This window comes from Mesoplodon mirus, assembly GCF_964341445.2.
Source record: "Mesoplodon mirus genome assembly, chromosome: 12".
NCBI classification, from domain to species: Eukaryota; Metazoa; Chordata; class Mammalia; order Artiodactyla; family Ziphiidae; genus Mesoplodon; species Mesoplodon mirus.
Genome location: NC_138988.1, coordinates 79,739,272 through 79,762,754, shown reverse-complemented (window position 1 = coordinate 79,762,754; position 23,483 = coordinate 79,739,272). Strand labels below are relative to the sequence as shown.

Below are 23,483 nucleotides of genomic sequence, written 5' to 3'. Positions count from 1 at the left end.
TGGATATATGTATATGTATAACTAAGTCACTTTGTTGTACAGCACAACATTGCAAATCAACTATATTCCGATAAAATTTTTTAAGTTAATTTAAAAATATAATAAAAAGGGGGGAAAAGAGTCTAGACACTTGTGTGCAATAGATCATTTCCATCAGCTGGCTTCTTTCAACCTATATTGTATTTTCTTCAAACCAGCATTTACAACAGTTTGATTACAGAGCATAATTCACTCCAGTGGATGGGGCGTTTTCACCAGTCTTGCCCATTTTTTTTCTTGCAATGTCACTGGAGTGACTTGAGCACGCAGCCTAATTCTACACACAGAGCAGCCCCTCTGTCCTTATCAACCTCCCACAGACCGCGAAGCCCTCAGTGTGCCTCTGTCCTTTGCCACAGACATGAGGTTCAAATTCCCTCTCATGGCCATTGGCCTGGAAGTTGCCATGATTGTTTTATTTGGATTATTTGTTCGGTATGAAACGGATCAGAACGTTTCCCAGCAGCCCAACAGCACCAAGTCACCTACCGTGGATGTGGACAGATACCTTGACTTGTATCCTCGTGAGTAAGCAATGTGCTTCTTATTGTACATTTCTGGGTTCTCAGAATGTGAACCCATTTTAGGTTCTCAGAATGTGAGGTCTGTGAATACTGTAACCCCTAGCACTCTACATGGGAGCTCCTTATAGAATTATGTGATAATTCTGAGTGCTAAGGTTATTATAAGTTTATGCTGGGGCATCTGGTCTCTGTAGTTAATGTGTTTGGATAGAATCTGTGTTTATTAAAATGTCAGAACAAGAAGCTGAAAATGTAAATAATTGATCAATATTTTGTGTTGCCTACATGCTGCTAAATGACCATATTTTTCCCTTCATCACTAGTTCTGCAAGGTATAAAAATATCCCCCCCTCCAAAAAAAAAGACTCAAAGTTAACTTTGGAGGAGAAAGAGTAGAAACAAAATGGAATATTGAGAAGGAATTCATGTAAGGGTCTTAAGGTATAAGAAGGCGTATTAAGGATGATATAGGATGTAAATGATGTACTCGAGGTTTTACAATACTCTGAAAGGAAGACCGTTTGTTCCTCTGAGAGGAGAAGAAACGTGTGAGCACCTGACATATTTTAAAAGCAGGACCCTTCCCTGGGAAAGGCGACTGGAGGAAAGAAGGGATTTAGTTTCAAGTTTGGACAGGCAGGCTATGAAATACTTAGTATAAAAATAATAACTACCATTTACTGACTGCTTACTATGAGCCAGGCATATTCATCACCTTGTTAACCAGGGAGAGAGGCTGTAATATAATCCTGTTATACAGACTGATTTTTCAGTGAGGCACAAATAATTTTAGTATTTATTATTTATTAAATGTTAAATTTTATTAATTTATTAAATTATTTTTGTAACAATATTCATTATAGTTCTATAGCATATGTCTAAGCTTTTTAAAAAAATATGACATTTGTTCTCTCATTCCTACACATTTTTGAGGGAGTTTATATAATGGGGAGTATTCTCACGTAGAAACTGTGACCTAGAGTTGCCAAGCGACTCAGCCAAAATGCACGTTCGCAAGTTAAGGGCAGAGTTAGGACCATAAGTCAGAGACTCGGGGTCCAAATCTAGTTCTCTTTACACTACATCGATATCCAAAAGGGTTCTTGATGAAAGAATTTTATAATTTGCAAGTTCAAGAACACCAAAACAGGGCCTCCCTGGTGGCGCAGTGGTTGGGAGTCCGCCTGCCGATGCAGGGGATACGGGTTCGTGCCCCGGTCTGGGAGGATCCCATGTGCCGCGGAGCGGCTGGGCCCGTGAGCCATGGCCGCTGGGCCTGTGCGTCCGGAGCCTGTGCTCCGCAACGGGAGAGGCCACAACGGTGAGAGGCCCGCATACCGCAAAAAGAAAAAAAAAAAAAAAAAAAAAAAAAAAAAGAACACCAAAACAGAAAAGAATTCTGTTCAACTCTGTATGCTTTTGTACATTTCGTTTCTTCATCCAGTAAACATTTTTACTATGCACCAAGCATGTGCTACAGCAAACTTACTCAAAGATAAAACAAGTAAGATGTCTTTATTGTAAGACTCCACTGTTCGGTACACATGTAAACGAAGAGCTGCAGTATGGCATAGAAACAAAATGCCAAAACTATAATCTAAGATTAGTGTTATTCAAATAAAGTTATCTTAAGAGATCAAAAGCTTTGTAATTTGCATAATTCAAGCTGAATTCTCTCAGTTCCAGTGTCAACACTCATAGGTAAAACTTCAATTCAGAATTTAAGATAAAAGCCAAGTTGGAGAGAAGAGTTAGTAAACATGGTCATTTTTTTCAATCGCCTAGCAATCATATAACCTTTATACTCTGCTTGCAAGGAACATAGAAATTCATCCATTTTATGATGCATTAAGAAAATATCTATTTAGCTCCCAATTCTCATCAAGCCATCTTCAAGGTCCTAGGCTCTAGGCAGTAAATAAAGCAAAGCAAACAAAACAAGCAAAGTCCACGCCCTTACTATTACCGAAAGTGGAGTTTGGCTGCTCGCCGCTCAAAAGCCAATAAAGAAGCAAGTTTGGTGGAAAGGAAGGTTTGCTTTATTATAGCTGCTGCAACTGAGGGGGAGGGCAGACTCCTGTCCAAAGGCCAACTCCCCCCCGCCCCCCGACAATCTGGGCGCAAGAGCTTTTATAGACGGAGGGAGGGGGCTACATGCAGAAACAGCACAGTCAGCTCTGACAGTCCTCTTGATATTGGTCATCAGGGGTCTGATCAGTGTCATATTGATTAAGTACAGTTAGTCTTTAGTTCCAGGGTTGGTTTGTTCCCATTTCTTTGAGGCCAATTCTCAGAACTGTGACAGCTTATGTCATGGCTACAGTCTGTTCATCATGTAGTTAACTTCTTCCACCTGGCCGGGGTTTCAGTGTCTATAAGGCAGCTCACAGCATGCGGCTCAGGGTATTATCTATAGCCCATGAGGAGGAACTAAAGGTCCTTGACTTTGGTTAAGGACTAAACTATTATTATTTAGTCTTTTTGGACTGCTATTCTTTGCTTCTGCATTTTCTCACTTCTATTAAACTTATTCTTTGGCTAGAGTTTTTCCACAGACAAAAGGCAGGTGGAGAACATGGATGGGGGGAGGACCATAGGGTCCTGCTCTATTTCATTATGAAGATTACATTCCAATGGGGAAACCCAGACCATATACACACACACACACACACACATACACACACACACACACATATACATATATATATGAATAGATATATATTCAATATGTATATATATTCATATTCATATGTATACTGTGCTGGGAGGGGAAAAGCATTTACACATATATACATATATGTATATATGTGTATATATATACATATACATATGCATATCTGCATATAATACAAGCAAACATATACATGTATATATTTGCTTGTATGTTATACATACACACAGCACACTGCCATACACTCACACACACACACTCACATGGTAATAAAATGCCACAGCAATAAACAAAGCAATATTAACAAAAACAGATGTACCTGGACAAGGGGGATATCCTTTCAGCCTTTCTCAACCAGAGTTATGTGAATGAATTAAGTCTTACTAGCCCAAGGCATCCACTGCATACAATTAATTAACTTCTCTTCTGTGCTTATACAGTGGTACCAATCCTGTACCATCTTTGAGAGAACTAGAAAATAATTACTTAAATCATTGTCTTGTTCCATGGTTTAAATGAGAAATCTGATTGAGAAAGGCAGTTAATGTAGAGTCTGGATAGGTCTTTTTGATATGAAGTGACATTAAGCAGAACTAAAAGAGGCAAGAGAATAAGCTATATGGAAACGGAACAAGGACATTTTATATGGAAGAAACAGCAAGCGCCAAGGCCCTGGGGTATTTAGTAAACGCAGTGAGCAAGCAGGGAAAACAAACTCAGAAGTGTGAGAGTTCGGGTGCTACAGAGCCTTGTAGACCGTTGTAAGCAAACTGTTTTTATTCTGAGTTGATAAACAATTGGAGGACTTTGAGAGGAGGAGTATGATATGACTTAAGTTTTAAAGACATTCTTCTGGATGTTAAGTAGAAAAGAGTTTGTAGGGGATCAAGGGAACAACTAGGAAGTCATATTATGAGAACCATCCAGTAATCCTGAAGAGATATGAAAGTAGGCTGGACCAAGGTCATAATGGAGGAAGTTCCGAGAAATGGTCAAATTCTGGCTATAACTTGAAAGCATCGCTAAAAGGATTTTCTGTTATATCAGCTGTATCAAACATGAAAACAAGAGAGGGATCAAAAAATGATATCTAGGGCAGGATTCTTTTTCACTTCTTTAAGGAAACATCAAATCACAGTTGCCAATAATAATAATGATTAACAATCAACAGCCAACACACACACACACAGACACACACAAACCACAACATCTTCCTCACTATAAGGGTAGTGAAGCCAGGACATAGGCGGGGGCAGGATAGGGAAGAAGAATTTAAGCAATAGAGGCCCCTGGGGGCCCAGAAGAAGGGCATTAAGCAGAACACAAAGTGAAATTTTACATGGAAGGCAGCCTTCACTCATTCAAAATGCTCCCCATAACTCAAGTCTATACACAATTAAAAGTTCTCTCTTCTGTAAGGTGGCTCCCAAGATCTAAAATTCTGGTTAGTACTAATCTTCCAGTTCAGCTATGTTATCACTGATTAAGATATTTTTTAGAACAGCCCTAGAAACCACACAATTATACTAATTATACCTATATATTTTTTCGTACATTTCAAACAATTGACGTACATCAAACTTATGCAACAGCATAAGTCACTGGAGAGAAGATTATTAAATATTCACTCACTAAGAAGCAAAGTTCAAGTCAAGTAACAAACATTTGGGGGCACCTACCTAGCACCATGGACTGTGCCAAGTTCAGGGGTTCAAGCACAGAAGAGCCTCATTTCCTGCCTAAGAAGCTCACAGGGAGTTTCACCAGTTCTCAGTTGCAGTGTGGTGAAAGCTATGAATTTTTCACAAATAAATAAAGTAGGACCTTAATTTATATTTAAAATAAATTCAATAGGATATAAGTTTATTCATCTCTCTCCTCTCTTGTATTCCTCACTATGCAATGCAGAGAAATCCTGGCATCTGCTCCCATCCCAGGGCACAACTACAGAAGTGGGCAACACACCTGAATATCACATTGCATGTCATGACGGACCCCAGAGAAACTCATTTGAGGAATTAAATACACTCCACGGTTTTTGGCCTTCATGGCACCCAGCAAAGTGTTGGCCACTTTGTTGAGGCAAATAATTTGAAAAGGAATGACATTTGGCTGTGACTGTCAACTAATCCTTGCTAACACGTAGCAAGACTAGAGAAAAGTAAAGTTTAAGGAGAAGGCTCCTTGAAGGCTGTTAACATGTTATTAGAGATTCTACAAACACAAGGTCTTTAATGCCTACAGGACATTAAAACCACATCAATGAACTTTATGTCCTCTGTTAAATATTAGAATCCATTAGTCTATCTTGAACTTTGAGTGGATCCCATGTGTGATCTTGTTACATTGATCATTTGAAAAATACTGATTCACAGTTATGCAGATACTCCAAAAGTTGACATATTTCATTATATAATATCAAAAAAGGATACTTGTTAATATCACCAAAAATCTCACCAGAAACCCCAAGAAGTTTCAGAAAACTGACAAGCTTGTAGTGGCAGACATAAATTTTCTGAAATTCTAATTTTTTAATTTACTTCTAATTTTTTAATTTACTTCTTATATAATTAAGTAGAGTTGATTCACAATGTTGCGTTAGTTTCTGGTGGAATTCTAAGTTTTTTTAAAACTCAAAATGTTTACTGGCAACAAATATTGTGAGTTCTTTTCATTGAAATCAAAACATCACTTCGTTCATTTTTCAGAAAAAGTTAATACCCATTTGAAAAACCATAGTTTATATCAATTTTTTTCCAAAAAAAAATGGAGTTCTGTGGAAAAGTTGCTCACTCAGTTCATAACTCAAACAATAACAAACGTGCTTTTTCTTTTCTGAGACAACGATCATGTTTCAGTAGTGCTTTATGTGTAAAGACATGTATGAGAGGGTCAGTAGTTACAATTAATAATTTTTACTGATTCATCAAGGAATTTGTAAGTAAAATTGGCCTTTTTTTACTGCAAGTGTGTGGTCATGAAGAATACCAGACTACTAATTCAGCTTGGTACCACTGCTTTCATTCATGCTAAAGTACAAGTAGTTTTCTATACCATTGTTTTTCATCATCTGCGGAAATATCAACACAGTGAAAAAGTCAAATATCATCCTGAATTAGAATTATCATAAACATAATTTTAACTTCAGATTCCCTGAAAGTGCTTCCAAGATGCCCAAGATGTCTGCAGATCACACTTGAAGAATTACTGAAGATATAGGTAAACTGGCAACGAATGTACACAGCACTAGAAATTATTTTATGAATTTCAATACCAGCAACAGATTAGTACGATGATTTTTAAAATCTCAATTTAAGAATATGCTTCTATATTTATTCAGATATCATTTTATTTATTTATTTATTTATTTATTTATTTATTTATTTAGGCAGGCAGGCAGGCAGGCAGGCTGCACCGCGCGGCTTGCAGGATCTTATTTCCCTGACCAGGGATTGAACCCAGGCCAGGGCAGTGAAAGTACCGAGTTCTAACCACTGGAACACCAGGGAATTCCTCATTCAGTTCATTTATTACAAAAGATTCAGCAAATCTAGATATAGACAGGCAAAAGGTTCCAAAAAGTGCAGGGTAATGATTCCTAGGAAATTGTTTGCTGCTATCCTAAGTGATACAATGCTTGAATTAACATGCTGTGTTTTATAATCTAACAATAAGATACCAGCCTCCTGTATGCTGCCTTTGAGTTGACTCATTTTGTTTACTTAAAAGGACTGGAAGCAATGAGCACAAATAGAACCCATATCTTGGCTTCTAACTACCATTTTCCCCTCAGAGGCTCATTCCAGGTCAGGGCAAAGAAAGCTCAAGGTAAGCCAAGTGCATAAAGACTAATGGGGGCGTGTCAAGAGAACACAAGATCCTACTTGAAAGAGCACCAGCTAGCCAAATTGGGGATAAATAGAGCATTAAAAATAATAATGGTATGATGGTGATAGATTATAACACACTGAAACAAAGAAAAATTGATGATAAACGGGCACAGACAAGCACATAAACAAATGAAATAAAACCAGAGGAACGTGCACAATGTTACAGCTGTGCCCAGCAACACTGTGCAGAGCATCTGGTTCTTGAGGGTCATCTAGAAGTATGCCAGGTAAAGAAGTGTTGGGTATAGGGGAATTCCCTGGCGGTCCAGTTGTTAGGACTCGGCACTCTCACTGCCAGCGTGCCAGGTTCAATCCCTGGTCAGGGAAGTAAGATCCCACAAGCCACGTGGCGTGGCCAAAAAAAGAAAAAGTGTTGGAGGTGGGATGGGGCGGACATTCTAGGCAGCAGGCGTGTACAAGAAATAGAGGAGAAGGAAGGTTCTGTTTCATTTTTTTGTTGGTTGGTGGTAGGAGAGGGAGAGTTGGAATCATCAGCTGCATTTTAAAGGCATTGAGTTATCAGGGCTTAAAAGATACCCTAGTCCAAGATAAATGTGAAGTAAAATATAGAACAAAAATACCAGACATTGCCAAGTTTACTTTAGAGGTTAAAGTTGCCTGTTATTGATGGAGACAAATACTATATCACTTACACGTGGAATCTAAAAAATAATACAAATGAATCTATATACAAAACAGACACAGACTCACAGACATAGAAAACAAACTTATGGTTACCAAAGGGGAAAGGGAACAGGGATGGACAAATTAGGAGTATGGGATTAACAGACATAAACTACTATACATAAAGTAAATAAGCAACAAGGATTTACTATATAGCACAGGGAATGTTACCCAATATCTTGTAATAGCCTATAATGGAACATAATCTGACAAAAAAAAAAAAGGCAAATCACTATGCCTTATACCTGAAACTAACACAGTATTGTAAATCAACTATACTTCAATTTTTTAAAATTGCCTGCTACTGAGAATATCGGATTTAGACAAGTCTTGGCAGTCCTTAAAACCTGTCAGAGACTTCACAAAAGTTCCAATCACTAAAGAAATCCCTTTTTCCTTCTATGAAGAGGATACTTAATTCCTTTAATGGCAGAGTCTTGCACCATAAAACTAAACTCATGACCCTCTCCTTTGTCCCCACCCGCAAAAAAAAATTCCTAGTGCAGGATGAAAGACAATACATAATCTTAACTGTTTATAAAGCTTTTTATCCATACCCTTCATACAGAATCATTATTTGTCAAGAGCCTTCTCAACTTTGTAAGCTCTCTTAGAGGAGGTTCTTAAAGCCCCCTTGTGGCGAAAAGCAGTAACAAGAATTACATTTGGGGGAGGGGTGGGAAACAGTGGAGCACTGTTAATACAAGAAATTCCTCCCTCTATATAATGTCTGGTTTTCCAACAAAGGAAGAGGGGGATAGAATCTGAATAATTATTACTCCCAGTGTGAGACATTACAAAATTAGTTAAATCAATTTTTAAATTAGTTGGTTATTGCTCACTTTAAAATCAGCTGATGACAGGAGGAACAAGAGTACTCTCAGAAAAAAGAAAAGAATGTTTAGAAAAACAACTTGGCGTAATGAAAAAAAAAAAACACAGTGAAGACAGTGAGACTGGGTTCTTATTTTTAGTTTAGTTTTGTGATTATAAACAACTCACCTAACTTCTCTAGATCTTAGAGTCCTGACCTAAAGACAAAATAAAATAAATGAAACAACTTATAGAGCTAGGAGAGACTTTGGGCTTCATCTAATCCAAACTGTTCTTTAAAGAGGAGAAAACTGAGTTGCAGAAAGGTCGAGGAAAATCATAAACAGTAAGTCATGCATACTCTCTGAGCTCCACTCCAACTTAGTCTATGATCTAAATCAAATGTTTACATAAAAAATTTAAATGGTGGTAAAACAATCTGTAAAAATAGATGAATGTATGTAGTCACCTATATTTCCAAAATCAAACAGGTTGATGTTAGTTGACAGTTGCCCATCGCCAGGTCAGGTAAAATCCCAATTCTGAAGTTCTCTGGGAAGATATGAGATGAGGTTGGGCATCCAGAATGCGGGTATAAGTCAGATTATTGCCAATAGGCATTATCTCACTAGGAAAAAAAAAAAAAAAGACTGCAGCATTCTCCTCTCTGAGACCTCCCTCAAAGCTGCTAAGGAGAGGGAATCTTCAGAAATCTAATTTTTCCTTTTTCACCCTCCTCAGACTGACTGTCTTGGGAGGTTGCACCAACAAACAATAAAATGACCAAAAGGCTCACTGCTTGGATGGGGTCGAAAGAATAATGACACTGTGTGTGCCCGAATCAGCAAGTTTGGTCTGGCTTTCTCATTCTCTTTATTACATTTGCAGCACTCAAATACAAGTGAGACTAGCTTCTAGACCACCAAAGGAACCTCGTAATTCAGCCTATGATACCAACTTCTGTCTGTCCTGGTATTTGTCATAGAGTAAAATGGTAGGGTAAGTCCCCATGGCTCCAACCAGCCCTTTTCAAATACTGGGAATCTTTGGAAAGACAGCATCTTCATCCACTTCCAGGTCTGTGATCACTGCCACAGATTAGTTGATCGGGTTTAATCCGAAAAGTTTGGAAAAAATGTAGTATGCAAGCTGTGTTGGGGAGAGAGTCAGGACAGTTCTACAGAGACGAGGGGAGCCCAAAGGGAAGGTGCTACAGACTCTAAGAGCGACATTAGCCTGAAAGAAGGTTATTCGGGAGTGTCTTATGAACACCTGCAGCAGAAGTGTTTGGGAAGAGAGAGAAGCCTCAGCTGACCCCACCAGAAACTCTGAGACTGGGATTGTCTAGCTTCAGGTGGCCCTCTCCTGAGGCAAGGGGATGCACATGTGAACCAGACACTGGGCTCAGGCTTCCCGAGGGAAGGCCTGTGACCTGTATAAGACAAGAGTGTTTCCCAGAGGGAAGGGAGAGCTGTCCCCTGGCAGCACTCCCTACAGCCCTAGGAAATGTGAAATATAGCTTTTGCAGTATTGCAGATGAGAACACTGAAGCTCCCAGAGAATAAGTGACTTGCCCAAGGTCTCACAGTCACATGATACAATTGGGGGATATCAGCCTACAGCTCCAGAACCAAGTCAAGTATCTGTTCCTCAAGAGGATACAGCCTTCCTTCCGTTGGCTTAGAAAGTGTTAACAAAGACATTATCCCATATGACTTGAATAATGATCTGGTAAGATTTCCAGGGCTGGTCCTATTATACACATTTGATAGATAAAGACAGCAGCTCATTGATTTAGTCAATGTTGCCTCTTTTCCTATATGCACGCTTTTATGACAGATTCAGGGGAGCAAAGGATGAGTATGCCCTAATCCCTTCAATCAGGAAACTCACAATCTAGTGCAGGCAATGGACACCTCACCAAATAACTATTACAGTGTGATATGTGCTAAATAAATGGTAATGCAATGTGACAAATGCTAAAGCTGAGGTTTGGGAAAGACAAGAGGAAATATTAATTTTCCCTGAAAATATTGGGAAAGTCTGAAAGAGCAGGTGATACTTGCACTGTGTTTTGCAAAGTTTTCCTCAGGTGGAAAGTAATGGAAAACTCTTCAGGGAGAGGATGAAAGACACACTGGTATGATAGTGCATAGTCTTCCAAGAAAAGGCTCAAACACTGAATAATTTGCCCAAGGTCTCCTGGCTGGTAAGTAACGAAGCTGGCACTTGAACCCAGCCTTTGGCAGCCCAGTTAACATTCCCTTTGTAGTGTTCTCTGAAAAGGATGTAACACTTAGTAAATGGAATATGCTATGATGTAACACTTTCTGAGTGGTCCTCTTATGCAGATTTTTTTTTCCTCTGCTCTTTTGCAGTCTTCCAAGATGTGCATGTTATGATATTTGCTGGGTTTGGCTTCCTCATGACCTTCTTGCGAAAATATGGCTTCAGCAGTGTGGGCATCAACCTACTCATTGCTGCTCTGGGCCTCCAGTGGGGCACTATTGCACAGGGGATCCTGCAGAGCCATGGAGAGAAATTCCACATTGAAATCAAAAAGTGAGCACCCCTTATTTTCCAACCATTGTGCTTTCAGAGCAATTGTTTCTCTGCTTAGTCTCTTGACAGTCAGCCTCTGAACTGGCTTGCAGATTGTTTCCTTTCCATGATAGAAGATCGTTGGGATCCAAGGATCTAAATCAATGCCTTGCTCAACTGAGCTGGACCATACATTCATGTCTATATCCACTATGATTTGACCTTAAGGGTATGAGAAATCTCCTTCCATAAAATTATTATTCCTTCCTTATTAAGGTAATAATTATTATTATTCCTTTACCTTATTAAGGTAAAACCCTAAATGAGGTAAAGAACAGGTAGGTTAAAGGAAATGTGATAGCAACTAAAGATTGTATGGTAATTGGAGGTGGGGGTGGGCAAGGACGTGGGAGAGGATAAAAGTAGGCCTGGGAGAAGCACCTGATGGGAACAGGTGGGAAGACGGCCCTTGAACTCTGGACAGGCTGATGCTGTAGTTCATTACAACTCACATATGTGGGGTGTGAATTATTCTTCAATGTCTTCTTTCTTCTTCCCTCAGCATGATAAATGCAGACTTCAGTACAGTCGCAGTTCTGATTTCTTTTGGAGCTGTCCTGGGAAAAACAAGTCCAATCCAAATGCTGACCATGACAATTTTAGAAATTGCTGTCTTTGCTGTCAATGAGTATCTGGTTGTCGAGGTATTTGGGGTGAGTGTTCTAGTGATACTTACCTAGCTTTGAACATCACAACACATGTATTGGATGCCCACTATATTCAGGAACAAACCTTGGTGACAGTGATACCATAGCAAATAGTAATCAAGTCATCATTTGGGTGCCTACTGTAAACCAGGAGTTTTATAAACATTATTATTTATTATTATTATTTATTTATTTATTTATGGCTGTGTTGGGTCTTTGTTTCTGTGCAAGGGCTTTCTCTAGTTGCGGCAAGTGGGGGCCACTCTTCATCGCAGTGCGCGGGCCTCTCACTATCGCGGCCTCTCTTGTTGTGGAGCACAGGCTCCAGACGCGCAGGCTCAGTAGTTGTGGCTCACGGGCCTAGTTGCTCCGCGGCATGTGGGATCTTCCCAGACCAGGGCTCGAACCTGTGTCCCCTGCATTGGCAGGCAGACTCTCAACCACTGCGCCACCAGGGAAGCCCTTATAAACATTATTTAATTGCAGTATCACCACAACAGTGTAAAGTAGGTATTATGATGTTACTATTTATACACGATAAAACTGATGATCACAGATGCTAAATGACTTACTTGCCTGAATCTGGATTCAAATCCAGAATTTTCTAGCTCTACAACTCTTTTTATTAAAATACATTTTCTATCAATGATCAATTCCTATTTATATTTCAACTACTCATTGAATAGCTCTTTCAAAGCCTTTTATTAAAGCTTAGATGAAATTTCTTCTCCTCCATGAAAATCTCATTGATTCCCCCAAGGAAAATAAATAGAATATTTCTGGGCACTCTCCAGTATTTTATTTATGCCTCTATTGAACATGTAATTCAATAGCAAATACTTTTGGTAACTTTCTAGGTGTCATGTGTTGGTGATTCAGTGACAAACAAATAGTTAAGGTCTCTGTCTTCATAGGGTTTACAACCTAGTTGGGGAGACAGACATCCAACAAATGATCATACATTCAACCATCTACCTATAGAATCACGCACACACACACACAAAAATATTATTATAAATTGCTACACATGCTTTGAAAAAATAAATAGAGCAGCTCTGAAGGAGTATACCTAAAAGACCTAACTTAGACTGTGGAATCAAGGAAGACTTATCTGAGGAAGTGACAGCTAAGCTGGACCTGAAAGGTACATAGGAGTTTATCAAGCATGAAAATCTAAATAAATTAATAAATTTGTATCATTTTCCTACTTTAATAAGTACAGAGTAATGCCTTGGGTTTGCAACACTGAACTTTCCATCTAGAGACAAGAAATGTAGAAAACTGGATCAAATCCATTGTGTCCTAAAGAGGGACCTAAAATGCACTTCTTCAAATGAATCTTGGACCTCAGCTGGTTTTCTTTTTCTTTGTTTTTTTCTTTTCTTTTCTTTTCTTTTTTTTTTTTTTTGTGGTGGCACTGAGCAGCATGTGGGATCTTAGTTCCCAGACCAGGGATAGAACCTGTGCCCCCTGCAGTGGAAGCGCAGATCTTAACCACTTAAGCCAGAGAAGTCCCTCAGCTGGTTTTCCTATCATCATTGCAGGGTGAAGCTTCTTGAAACTTCAAGTCTTTGAGTTACAAGGAAGTGAGCTTTTACTGCAATGTCAAGTGAATGCAAAAATCATGTTTGTTTTGTATCAAGTGCAATGCATAATATTTCACTGAGAATCTCCCTAACCTGGAAAAGTAACCTAAAATGTATTGAGTGCCCACTAAGGACCTAACAGTTGAAAAACATGGTCCCATCTAAATCTTACCACAAACTGTATTAGCTGGGTAACATTTCCCCATTTTACAGAACTGGAGATTCAAAAAAGTAGAGTAATTTGTCTAAAGTCACATCAGAGAAGTACGTGACTTAGGATTGAAAGTCAGTTCTGTGTGGCTCCAATGCTTGCACTTTTTGTTTTTCACGATCCTGTTTTATTCCCTTTCTCTGACACATTTTTTCTCTCTCTTGATCTTTTTTTCTTTAACCCATGAAGCAGTTCTTTCATTGACCTCCCTCCTGTAGTGAGCTTCACCTCTATTTACATGAATGTTTTTCCACCCTCAGGCCTCTGATATTGGAGCATCAATGACCATCCATGCCTTTGGGGCCTACTTTGGTTTGGCTGTAGCAGGCGTCTTGTATCGATCAAGCCTGAAAGAAGGGCATCACAATGAAGAGTCTGTGTACTACTCGGACTTGTTTGCAATGATTGGTGAGTTGGGATGAACTTGCCTGATTCTTGTCTATTTGGTCAGACGCAAGGGAATACCCCTATTTTCCCCTAACTCTTAGATAACAAAGCATAAAAGTAAAGACATCTTGTCAGTGCCCAAGGCAAACGGCTTCCCCTGGACTGCCTTCCATATTCAGAACTAATATCCCTTTTTGTGATTTACTACAGGGACTCTTTTTTTATGGATATTTTGGCCCAGCTTTAATTCGGCCATCGCTGATGCTGGAAAGAACCAGTACTTGGCCATCGTAAACACATACTTCTCTCTTGCCGCCAGCGTGGTTACAGCCTATGCATGCTCCAGCCTTCTTGAGAGCCGAGGCAAGCTCCATATGGTAAGTGCCATGTTAACCCCCATGGAACTTTCGCTAAGCAACCCTGATGGCTGCTCTGATGACTAGTTCACTTCTGCATCACTGATGAGCTGCCCGAACAAATCACAACACTGCAGACCTTGGAGAATAATCTGAAAATAACATTCCTTCATTCTTCAAATGTGTACTCTGGCAAATTAAAAGTGTTATCAAGGAATTTACAGTCTAGTAGGGAATATAATCATGCAAAAATGAAAGATCTGAAGCATATTTCTTTAATGATATAGCTAACTGTCCCCAAGTTCTTAGAAAATCTTTCTTAGAAACAGGAATTTCTACAAGAGTAGAAAAAGAGAGTGGGAGAATGCAAGTTGATTTTATTTTTCTAACAGCAGGTACTTCTCTCAAAGAAATAACAACTAAATGTAATGTGGGATCCTGAATAGGATTCTGGAAAAGAAAAGGGATATTAGTGGGAATACTGGTGAAATTCAAAAAAGGTATTTAATAATATTACGCCAATGCTAATTTCCTAGTTCTACAGTGATGTAAGACGTTAACATTGGGGAAAACTGGGTGTGGTATATATGGAAACCCTCTGCAATATTTTTGTAACTCTTATATGTCTAAAATTATTTCAAGATCAAACCTTTTTTATATCTCCCCCAAAATAGTCTTTTGAGTCTCTTGCCTAAGAGCTTAAAGAAATATCAGTGAAGGAATAATCCTCAGATCAGCCACTCTTCTTTTCTGAGCTGAGGGAGAAAAAAGATATTGTACCAAAATATTATTCTTTTTTAAAATTTTATTTATTTATTTATTTATTTATTTTGCTGCGTGCGGGCTTTCTCTAGTTGCCTCGAGCAGGGGCTACTCTTCATTGCGGTGCGCGGACTTCTCATTGCAGTGGCTTCTCTTGTTGCAGAGCATGGGCTCTAGGTGTTTACTAGTCATAGCACACAGGCTGAGTAGTTGTGGCGTGCAGGCTCTAGAGCACAGGCTCAGTAGTTGTGGTGCACGGAATTAGTTGCTCCATGGCATGTGGGATTTTCCCAGACCAGGGCTTGAACCCGTGTCCCCTGCATTGGCAGGTGAATTCTTAACCTCTGCACCACCAGGGAAGTCCCACTAAAATATTTCTAAGCATAGCTAAAGACATGTATTTCAGTTCTCTACAAATTGTTTCATGAGAAAAAATTGAAAACAATAAAAAGCAATCATACATGTACAGCTCAGTGGTACTTTCAGAAGTACTGATAACCTGTCTTCCTCTGGCAGAACAGTCAGAATATGATCTTTCTGAGGAATTCTGATAAATGGAAACTGGTTACTCTTTCCTCCACCCTCAAATGTTCTCAGAAGAGTGACACTTGCAAAAGCTGTTGTCTTTGATGTGTAATGTGTACATTTCAATGTCTCTAAATCCCCTCTTTGATTATTGGAATATCAGGGACTCTGCAAAAGCACACAGTGGCCACAGGCCTCTTTCAGTTCATGGTAACCACAAATGCATTCCAAAGCTGCATAAAGAGGCAGAACACTGCCAGAATAACTGCTGTATATTCCCACCCGCCTACTACAACTTCTTTTGATTTCCTCACATCCCCCTCCACACTGGTCTTACTAACCTGATCTCTCATGCATGACCAAAGAACCCTACAACAAGGATACCAAGTGTCAACTGCTGGGAGGAAAGGCCTTCTGAAATTACAAAGACCCTTCTTAAAAAGGAATCCTGGGACTTCCCTGGTGGCACAGTGGTTAAGACGCCACGATCCCAGTGCAGGGGGCCTGGGTTCGATCCCTGGTCAGAGAACTAGATCCCACATGCATGCCACAACTGAGAGTTCACATGCCACAGTTAAGGAGCCCTTGAGTCGCAACGAAGGAGCCTGCCTGCCACAACTAAGACTGAGTGCAACCAAACAAATAAAAATTTTAAAAATAAATAAAAAGTCCATTCCCCAATAATATCAAAAAAAAATTAAAAAAGAACGAATCTATAACCCTTTCAACTGAAGAATGTGTGGTGTGTGGAATCCACTGAACCCACGATTGCTACAGTCCTTCTGAACTCCTCCTCCTTCCTCTCACCTCACTCACATTTCTGTGCCCTATACAGGTTCACATTCAGAACGCAACCCTTGCTGGAGGAGTGGCTGTGGGCACTAGTGCAGACATGGCAAATACCCCATACTATGCTATGATCATTGGGAGCATTGCAGGAATGGTCTCCGTGTTTGGGTTCAAGTTTCTGACTGTAAGTATGAACAGACATTCTGAGGCAAACTCTGGATCTGCCCCATCATCTTCTCACATCCCACCGGCAGAGAAAAGCTATGACAAGTCCTTTCCGAAGCACCTCTCCTTGGGTCATTCAACATGTCAGGGTTCCAGTGGTTTCTACTCTTTCTTGCTTTCTTTTGTTTATATCAGTTACTTATAACAGTATGAACTGAACGTACTTGTATTACTTCTCTCAGGGCAGTTCCATTAAAGGTTTTGTTGTTGTTGATGTTTGTTTTGCATAATTAAGGACTCTGAGCCCTATTCATGGGATTTAGGATACCATCAGTAGGTAAGAATGAGTAGGAGTTAAAGTCACTCACCTTCAAATCTATCTATCTAAGACTGAAATGAGCAGTTTTGCCACCAGTGTATTCAGATTCTTTGATGTAAGCAGGTGTCAGATGAAGACAGGGAACTGGCCTGCAGATAAAAATTTTCCTGCATGGTCATTGACTTCAGTCACACAGCTCTCTATAGCTAACAAAATAATAAAGCTTCCTCTTTTTACAATTTTAGCCATTTTTCACTACTAAACTGAGGATCCACGATACGTGTGGGGTCCATAACCTACACGGCTTACCTGGTGTGATAGGCGGCCTCGCCAGCATTGTGTTCATAGCCTTGGAGACAGCTGACACGTGAGTGAAAGAATGGGTTTTCCTGTTCCCCAAGGTCAAGTGCTGTTTTCTCTTACTCTTAGAGAAACCCAGTGATGAGAGAGCTTTTTCTTTAGCAGTCCAGACCACAGTTCGTAAGTACTGTTCTTATTGAAGCCAAAGAGACACAACCAAGATAAAAGAATTGTATTGGAAGATGTTTCTTAATCAGCATTATTAATGGTTTTTTTGGTTTAATTAACGTGTTAATTTAAATTTCTCTACCATAGGCAACTGTCTCATTGCAGATAGGACAATTTGATCACCACATTCAGATTATAGTAGGCTTACTCTTTCACTTGGTCCTACCAAAGTCAAGCATATGGGGCATATGTGATGAACTGGCAACCTTTGCATCCAATCCACACAAAGAAGAATGAGTTAGCATAATGTGGACAGCATTTGGATCTGGGGAATCAGAAAGACGGGCATATGGTTCCAACTTTGCTACCTAGTTAAGTGGCTTTTGACAAGTCACTCAGCATTTCTGGTTCTAAGTTTTCTCATCTGTAAAATGAGAGACTTGTACTATTTATTCTCTGAAATCCCTTCTAGGCTCTAACAGACTTAGATTCTTCCCCAAGTGGCCAGAGAAAGAACAGCCATCAGTCAAATTTAGGAGAATGGAAGTGATGTCATAAGCCATCAGTCGTAATTTTATGCAACAAGATTGGAACAATTTGATATGAATGTCATCCATGCAAAACAGCTAGGAAAATTGTAGAGTTCAGATCACTCAGGGAGTAAGGAAGGAGGAATCAAAATGCTCAATTTTTGATTGAAAACATGAGGAAAAGGTGAATGTGTTTGATGATGTCTCAACAAGACCACTGGCTGGAGTTATATAGTATGAAAAGAAAGTGTTTCTCTTCCATTTTAGCAGATTAAAATATTACCATGTTAAGACCAGTAATGATAAATATTTGAAAAACTTGCTTCATCATATTTTCTACTGAATAGAAAATTTGCTTCCTCTTCATGTGTATAGGTGACCCATTTCTTGTTTTGTTTTTTTTTACTACTTTTGTAAATTTGGAGGACAACCCCAGAAATATCACATCTTCTTTTAGTTCTTTCCAGGACCCAACAGTGTTGAGACCAAACACTGATGTATTTTAATGCAAATCAAGCGTGACAAAAGTTTGAGTTAAAGAGTTCAACTCCTAAGTATTATAGTGTGTAAATGTTCTGCACACACACTTAAGAGGTGTCTCAGGATTAGAAATAGAGGAATTCTTGAGCATCATGCCTGGATCAGTTCCATAGATGCAATAAAACTAGTCTGTCTGGCTCTCAAAGGCTGGGTCTTGCTGGGTGGTCAGATTTGGGGTAGGTTTCATGGTTAAGAGTCTAATGCTTGGGTATACAGGTTTAACAACTTCTTAATTTACTCAGGAGGCGTTGAGGGGGGCAAGCCTTGGAAGGCCCATTCACATGTGTGGGTAAAATTCACACATATTTCACACAGCAGATAAAATACATTTGTACAAGAGCCAAATCTATTTACTCACATGTGTCTACTCAGAATATTAAAATGCAAATCGGGGGCTTCCCTGGTGGCGCAGTGGTTGAGAGTCCGCCTGCCGATGCAGGGGACACGGGTTTGTGCCCCGGTCCGGAAAGATCCCACATGCCGCGGAGCGGCTAGGCCCGTGAGCCATGGCCGCTGAGCCTGCGCGTCCGGAGCCTGTGCTCCGCAACGGGAGAGGCCACAACAGTGAGAGGCCCGCGTACCGCAAAAAAAAAAAAAAAAAAAAAAAAATGCAAATCGGGTTTCTTGGTAAGCATAGAACAAGGAGAAGTTAATATACTTAAGGGACATTTTTTCAAGTTACGGCAGCTTTACTCTAACAGTGATGTTAATTTTGTCTAACTCAGTGTTTTCCAAGCCTATTTTATCATGGAATAACTTTCATCAAAAACATCTTTTAGGGCTTCCCTGGTGGCGCAGTGGTTGAGAGCCCGCCTGCCGATGCAGGCCCGTGAGCCATGGCCGTTGAGCCTGCGCGTCCGGAGCCTGTGCTCCGCAACGGGAGAGGCCACAACAGCGCGAGGCCCACATACCGCAAAAAAAAAACACAAAAAACATCTTTTAATACCTTGTAAAAGATCTTGGCAAATTCTGGTAAAATTAACAGGCAGCTTACAAAAGAAGAAAATCAGATGAGTAAATACATATTAAATATTCAGCCTTGCTAGTAATCAAAGAAATGCAAATTAAAACAAGTTACCCATTTTTCAGTTATCAAATTGATAAAGATTTAATAAATTATAATATTGAATGTGGCTAAAGTGGAAAAATGGGGATATAAATTGTACAGGTCCTATTTGGAAAAGCCCTTAAGAAGAATATAAACCTTTACTGATAATCCCATTTCCAGATAGGTTTTATTTTAGGGAAATTATTGGACAAGTCCATAAGCATATTCCTAAGAGGATATATTCTCACAGCATATTTTAAAATATGAAACATCAGAAGCAACCTAAATATCCAACCTATAGAACTATAATTACAGTATATTTGTACAGTGTAATACTCTAGTATAAAATTATGATCCAGATCTACATTTATTGACCTGAAAAAACATTAAGATTTAATGGGAAAATCAGTATCATGACATGATTGCATTTTTATAAAAATACTTCCTTATATTTTACATGTTTATACTGATAAGATTGGAGGGAAATTAAACTTTTTCCCTTCTTTTCTTAATTAGTGGCTTTGAAATTTTTACAATGATCATATATTACTCGTACAATTTTTTCTTCAGTAGAAAAAAATTAATAAACCTTCAAATAAAGAGAAAAAAAGGAATCTGAGTTAAGTACATTCTTTTCCCTGAAGGATGAGGAAGAAACAACACATTCTCCTAGTTCAATGGTTTGCTTTCTTGCAATAACTCAACTATTTGTTAATGGCCTGTTAAGAGTGAGGCACTGTGCTAAGGAGATTCCCACACGCCTAGTTCATTGACACCCTTATGCATTTCTATAGCTTTTTATCACATTCTTTTCTTCCCCAAATTATAAGGGATTTTTCACTCATTAAATTTTAAGGTAACTACTTCTAAGATAGAGATACTTTAATATTTTCGGTGAGTTGTCCCTACAATACATAGTAAAATTAGCTTTTCTGATTCTTAATTTCATCACAATTGTTTTTGGGGGGATGAAGTAAGGAGAGACGGCTGCTCACATTTGTTTTGTATATTGCTCCATTCTCAGTGCCTAGAAGGGAAGCTGGCACAGAGCAAGTACCCAATAAGTAGTTGTTGAATGAATCAGATTGCAAGTCAGAACCCTGTACCGCATTTTTAGAAAATACTAAACCCTCTAAGGAAGACCTTTTTTTTAAAAAAAAACATCTTTATTGGAGTATAATTCTTTTACATTGTTGTGTTAGTTTCTGCTGCATAACAAAGTGAATCAGCTATATGTATACATATATCCCCATATTCCCTCCCTCTTGAGTCTCCCTCCCAACCCTCCCTATCCCACCCCTCTAGGTGGTCACAAAGCACCGAGCTGATCTCCCTGTGCTATGCGGCTGCTTCCCACTAGCTATCTATTTTACGTTTGGTAGTTTTGATACATCTCTCACTTCATCTCAGCTTACCCTTCCCCCTCCCTGTGTCCTCAAGTCCATTCTCTACAGCCACTATGGAGAACAATATGGAGTTTCCTTGAAAAATTAAAAATAGAACTATCCTATGACCCAGCAATCCCACTACTGGGCATATACCCTGAGAAAACCATAATTCAAAAAGAGACATGTACCGCAATGCTCATTGCAGCACTATTTACAATTGCCAGGACATGGAAGCAATCTAAGTGTCCATTGACGGATGAATAAAGAAAGAGGACGTGGCACATATATACAATGGAATATTACTCAGCCATAAAAAGAAACGAAATTGAGTTACTTGAAGTGAGGTGGATGGACCCAGAGTCTGTCATACAGAGTGAAATAAGTCAGAAAGAGAAAAACAAATACCGTGTGCTAACACATATATATGGAATCTGAGGAAGATCTTTTCATCATTCCTGAAGCAAAAGGTAGTTCCTGTTTAAGTGCTTGTAAGAATTTGTGAACGTTGATCAAGAGTTTCAAAGAAAATAAATATATGAGATAAAAGAAAAATTGTAACAAATGTTTGTTTGCTGGTATGTAATGATGCACTCCGGCCTGAAAGGGGCAGGCATGCTTGCCCTCAGGAGATGAGCTGTGTTTGCTGGCTTGGAAAAACAATGGAATTTTTTTGGCCTCCTAGGTCTGCCATGGCCATGCAGGCAGCTGCGCTAGGTTCTTCCATCGGAACAGCACTTGTTGGAGGGCTAGTCACAGGTGAGCATAAAAAGTAAACATATGTTTATATCTCATGCTCTCAGCATAATAGATGATAATAAATATTGGTAAATTTAAAATTTTTCTAAACTTCTGACAGTAATCATGTAAGCTCAAGGGGATGACTTTACAACAGTATTTTAATTACTTTGCAAGTTGATTTTCCTCTTCAGCATCATAACATGACTTATTTTCTCCCCACTTTCACAGGTTTGATTCTAAAGATACCTATCTGGGGACAACCAGCTGACCAGGACTGCTATGATGATTCCGTTTATTGGGAGGTACTATATAGTGTTCTAAGGACGTACATGATGACTACACTAGGGAAAGTTTTGCTCACCTCATGTCTAGATGTCTGTGTGGCACCCCTATGATAAAATTGGTTGAATTCCCTACTTATAGAGAGAAATTGAGAAAATGTGCCCAGAAAGATAAAATCAGAAGCTATGATATTTTCCAAAGCAGAAACCGGATGAAGAAAAGACAGACTTTAGTTGGCAAGTGCCCTTTCACTCCTCCGAGAGCAATAAAAAAGCTCCTCATAAAACTATAAGAATCCTGGGCAGTGGTGTGAGATTTTACCCCACATATAAAAGTAGACGAAACAGGTGGAGCACGCAAGGTTGAAGAATTTCAGTGAGTACACAAGAGGTTCTAGGACTAACAAAACATCAGCTTCTTTCCATCCTCCAGTTTCTACCTCTTTATATCATTGCCATTTTCTCCCAAATTATTTCCTGCAAAGCTTAAGACTGATAGATATTTGGATGTGTTCCATGGGATTTTCAAAGAGAACAGGTTTGGGAAAGCGAATGTAGTCAGGGTGGGTGGGATAAATATTTTTGTTTTATTATTTTTTCCCAACTCAAACAATTTTTATTTCCAGTTTTTTCTAAGCTTGAATAATAATAACAGAAAATCTTTGTTTTGATACTAACCTCTGACAAGCCCAGTGAAAGAAACTATCAAAAGTGCCCTAATCTTTTCTTTTTTTCAGGTCCCTAGGAGGACAGAACTGGACATGCTCAGTCATTTCCATGAACATGGCAACCACAACCAGTTAGAACATGAAGCCTAAAAACCATTCCTGTGCCTCCGCCTCTTTTCCCATTGCCTAGACTTGAAATAAAATGGCAGCATCCAGTGAGAATATGGACCAGAATGGATAGATCCTGAGCCCCAAATGTCCAGTGTGAAAATGTTTTAACATAATCTGGTGCTGTCTCTTGGCATCAATGATCGTTTAGTTGAAGAAATGTGACATACAACAGATGGTCAAATGGATTCTATTCAGGACTCCCAGATTACTCTTGCCAGTGGGTAGGTACAGGGTGAACATTCCATGTACTTTCTTGTAACTTTTTTTTTTCCACATAGAGGAAAATTTACAAAGAAACCAACATTTTCTAATCATGTCTTAATGTACGTAGTATGTCTTCAATCCCAAAGATGATAAAACCGAAGCCAATGAAACAATAATTTATGTAAGAAATCTATATAAGAAATAAGAAAGAAACGTATGTATGTAAAGCAATAATATGATTGTTTTTTGACTGAGCTCTCTTGACTTTAAAAATGGTCTAGTTAGTAATGTTATGCCTTTGTTTTGTCGGCTAAAAAAAAAAAGCACAACCTAAAAGTTGAGAATCATGTTCTATTTGGTAGACTTTCTGAGGACATAAGCCCGGGAGACAGCCTCTCAGAGAGTTCTGAGGGACTGCTTGGAAGAGGTAAGGGAGGAACCAGGATATACAGGAGTTTTGCAACAAAGACCAAGTAGT

The 23,483-nt window shown here is 39.2% G+C and overlaps 1 protein-coding gene across 1 annotated transcript; it reads left to right on the top strand.

Moving 5' to 3' along the window:
* Positions 1–385: 385 nt before the first annotated feature.
* On the top strand, positions 386–22,780 carry RHAG (Rh associated glycoprotein; the record flags this gene model as incomplete). Its single annotated transcript, XM_082637123.1, has 10 exons — positions 386–563; positions 11,000–11,183; positions 11,725–11,875; positions 13,927–14,074; positions 14,264–14,430; positions 16,532–16,669; positions 17,215–17,336; positions 21,626–21,699; positions 21,910–21,983; positions 22,700–22,780. Exons 1-10 carry the CDS (start codon positions 401–403, stop codon positions 22,778–22,780), a joined length of 1,302 nt encoding a protein of 433 aa, XP_082493249.1. The 5' UTR covers positions 386–400.
* Positions 22,781–23,483: the final 703 nt, after the last annotated feature.